Source organism: Melanaphis sacchari, unplaced genomic scaffold (assembly GCF_002803265.2).
Source record: "Melanaphis sacchari strain LSU unplaced genomic scaffold, SCAv2.0 Contig22_pilon_pilon, whole genome shotgun sequence".
NCBI classification, from domain to species: Eukaryota; Metazoa; Arthropoda; class Insecta; order Hemiptera; family Aphididae; genus Melanaphis; species Melanaphis sacchari.
In genome coordinates, this window is record NW_020271107.1 from 2,000,851 (window position 1) to 2,004,700 (window position 3,850).

A 3,850-nucleotide genomic window follows, 5' to 3' on the forward strand; every position below is an offset into this window, starting at 1 on the left:
TGTGTGTGTGTGTGTGTGTGTGTGTGTGTGTGTGTGTGTGTGTGTGATAATATATAGATAGAGTAGATACAGATTATTTAAAAACGCCTTGAAGGGTACGGAAATAATAATAGTTATACTAAATTTAACCATACTTTAGGTATGTTAATATTTAATAGATATAGGTAATAAGTATATAATTCCATCTACAATATATTTTCAGCAAGCCAATTGCTTATGTATTTTTAACTATATAGAATACTAATCAAAATTTATTGTGTCTTTTTATTTAATTCAATTTTTTATAAATCTATAAAAATTGTGTATAATAATAAATAAACATAAATTATGTATATTAAGTTTCTAACTTGACAGTTTGATTGGAGAACCCGCCCACTAGTAACACACCTGGAAAATGTATAACAAAATCGTTTTCAACGTTGAGAAATTCTTGTACATACTAAAATTATTATAAAATAATATGGCGTATATCAGTATTAAGTTTTTCACAAATTTCTTAAGACTAAATTGATTCTTTAATAACCGTATCAGTTGAAAATTTCTATTTTGGTCCTTGTATAAAGCACTTTTTCTATTTTGAAGGCAACGTTTATTATCTACGAGCTACTTTTTTTTAATAATTACATTTCTGAAGATTTTATTATTTTTATTATTATGAAATGAAAATCTTACATCTCGTGGATTGATTGAACAGAATCTACACTCAATTTAATAACATACATAATCAGTTAAAATGTATAACTTTTTTAATGAACTCATTTTTAACGAATTTTGGTATAACTAAAACCAATATTGTATTGTATAGTTCTTGAAGAAAGAAGCTGACTGTGACAAGACTGACGACCGAAGCATTCAAGGCGAAAGCTCTTCAGAATACCGGAGTATACCAGATCCGGTAAGCATAAAATATTATCTGTTTATTTATTCATTTAAATTGCATCCATTCCCATTGTTATTAAATATATTTATATATATATAATTAAAATCTAACTCAAAGTAGTATAAATGAAAAATATTCGTTTTTTTATAACGAGACTGAACATAATTTAGAGAAAAAAAAACTAGAACGAATTATACAATTTTTTTGGCCATTTATTGATATGGTGTGGCTAAAAAATATTTAAATACTTTTATACAAACTAAGTGCAGTCTCAAGAAGTTGACTTCAAAAAAATTATTTATTATTATTTAATATATAATATATATACATATATATGTATAGGATCATTTGATTTACTCACCAAATTCTGTAATTATCATTGACACTTTAAGCGATAAATGTTGACAACTGTATAATTTCTGTATTAATCATAAAGTGATGACAATTTCAGAGCTAAATTGCTACACACTGAAACTTCCATGATTTGTATGATGTTATTATAAATTTATTTAAAAATAATATGAATTAAAAAAAATATAACATTGTACAAAATTTAATTTTCAAACCATCGCAAATAAATGTTGATAAACTTATTATAATTGTGATTAATTATTTTAGTTAATTTTATTATTGCCATAATTATGTTTTATGGACACATAATCGTCATTAAAATTGAACTTTTGGTTTCACTCAATTTGATAAGTTTTTTTTATTTTCAACTTAATTCGTCACCTAATTTGAGTATAATAATTCTAAACATATTTTAGCCAGCCGTTCAACATGAATATGTTTTTTCGTTCTATTTGATTTCTTTAACTTTGATACTCTTCACAAACCATTGTATTTTATACGGTTAAATAAAATTATTTATAACCACCAAATACAGAATTATCTGTAATACTTAAGTTTATAAACTTGTTGGTGTGTATTAAGTTGTATGAATATACCCATGGATTAAAATCTCTTTTTAAAATGCACAAAATAATATCATAAAACATTAATATTCTTAGGATTTTATACATTGTATACCGCTTAATCCTACTTCATATTGTTGAAAAACTATAGAAATTTCATTATTGTAAGTCGGCGAAACTCTATATCGAGTACTATTTGAATGTTATAACCATGGGTTCATTTTTTTTCTCATTTTTATTTTAAATTGGTTGAATACCTATTTACTAGTTATAACCGTTTACTATAATCAATTATTATGAAATACACCCGAAGACGATTGTATAAATAAAATACAATATGTACTTATCACAGGCACAACCGGGGTTCAAATTCAATGAGAAATCTACGACCCAATTCAAAATTGTATAATTTTTATTTTTATTATCTTCAGTATTTTTCGAATTTTGTAATGACACATAACAAGACTGACGAGTCTTAATGAATACGCGGTCTAAAGAGAGCTTTATAATATAATAGTTTAGACGGTCTTAATTGGTCCTCAAAAAGTAGTAAGAAACAATTCTCCTCATAGCAGTTGGTCAAATAAGGAAAATTGGGATTTAAATTACAAACTCCGGGGGTCAAGCACCATTACCAACCCTAGTTGTGCCGTATCACCGCCTATTATTACTATTATATATATACGATGCGACGAATCGACCAAAAAATACTAACTACGCTCAGTAGTAACGATTGTTAAAAATGTAACTGCGAAAACTCGCCAAACCAGAAACGACCTACGTTACGTTCATTTCATTTAAATTTCGCATTTGCATAATACCACTGCTCTACCAATGTTCGGTGCGGGAATTATATTAATCGTTAACCCGTGTGATCATAAATTTTTAAAAAAACCGTGCGTTTTGTACACGTGTATTTTTATTTTTTTTTTTTAATAATAATATTATAATACACTTAAATATTATATTGTGCGTTTTCTTAAACGAACGGTGCGCGCTGATTGGAGTTTTCGATCGTAAAATATTATACTATATTTTACATATACATATATATATATATATATATATATAAATATATTATATGTATGTATGGCCTGGCCGCACCTGTAGCCAAAACAAAAATGACAAAAAAAAAAAAACAACGTCAACTTCTTGTGCTGACACTATTATTTTGTCCTCCATGAGTATTATTTACTCGACAGTATATCAATAATATTACACAAATTTTTTTTGTTTTTTTTTTTTTTAACTTTTTATCTCCTCGATTTTTTTTCCACGCACCCTTTTACGTAAACGATTATACTAAACGAAATTTACCAGCGAAAAGAAGTTGATGAGAGTTATTTTTTTTTTTTTTTGTTTTTTTCGTTTTGGTTACAGGAACGCGACAGCAGGACGACCACGACGACACCCACGCCGACGACCACGACGGACTCCGTCGTCGCTTTGGCCGCCACGACACCGCCGCGGTTTTACACGTGCTTGTACTGCAACCTAACGTTCCCGCATCAGAGCAAACTGACGCGACACATTCTGTCGCACAGCCTGGACAACAACCAGTCCGGCGGCACGTCGTTTACGGATCCCGGCAGCGGTAGCGGCGGCATGACCGTGCCGCCGCCTCTGTCGTCGACGGCGGCGCTGTCGCTGTCGCTGCTGTCCGCGTCGTCGTCGTCGGCCGTGGCCGCGGCGGCGTCGTTGCAGCAGGCTTGCGGCGCGATGGACGACGGCGGGCGGTACACTGTGCAAGTTTTGCGGCAAAACGTTCCGGACGTGGCCACGCTGGTCGGCCACTCGCCCGCGCACACCGGCGACTGGCCGTCTGGGCGTACGAGTTCTGCGGCAAAGCGTTCAAGCTTCGACACCACATGAAGGACCACTGTCGCGTGCACTGGCGAACGGCCATCCGGTGTGCGCTGCGGCGACGTTCAGCCGGTCGACGATACCAAGCGCGAGAAACGCACTCCGGTTACGGGCCAGCATCGGTTCGTGTCGTCGCCGATCCGAAGAGGAACCCGGAGGAGGAGGAGAATACGCAACTGAACGGCATACCGCA

The 3,850-nt window shown here is 33.3% G+C and overlaps 1 protein-coding gene across 2 annotated transcripts in view; it reads left to right on the top strand.

The window, feature by feature from the left end:
• The window catches only part of LOC112594480 (oocyte zinc finger protein XlCOF8.4-like), a 37,592-nt gene that overhangs the window by 17,011 nt on the left and 16,731 nt on the right, over nt 1-3,850 (top strand). For both annotated transcript variants that reach the window (XM_025339277.1, XM_025339278.1), the window contains one exon: nt 806-895. In XM_025339277.1, the coding sequence (XP_025195062.1) occupies nt 806-895 (90 nt within the window). The remainder of the gene's footprint in view (nt 1-805; nt 896-3,850) is intronic.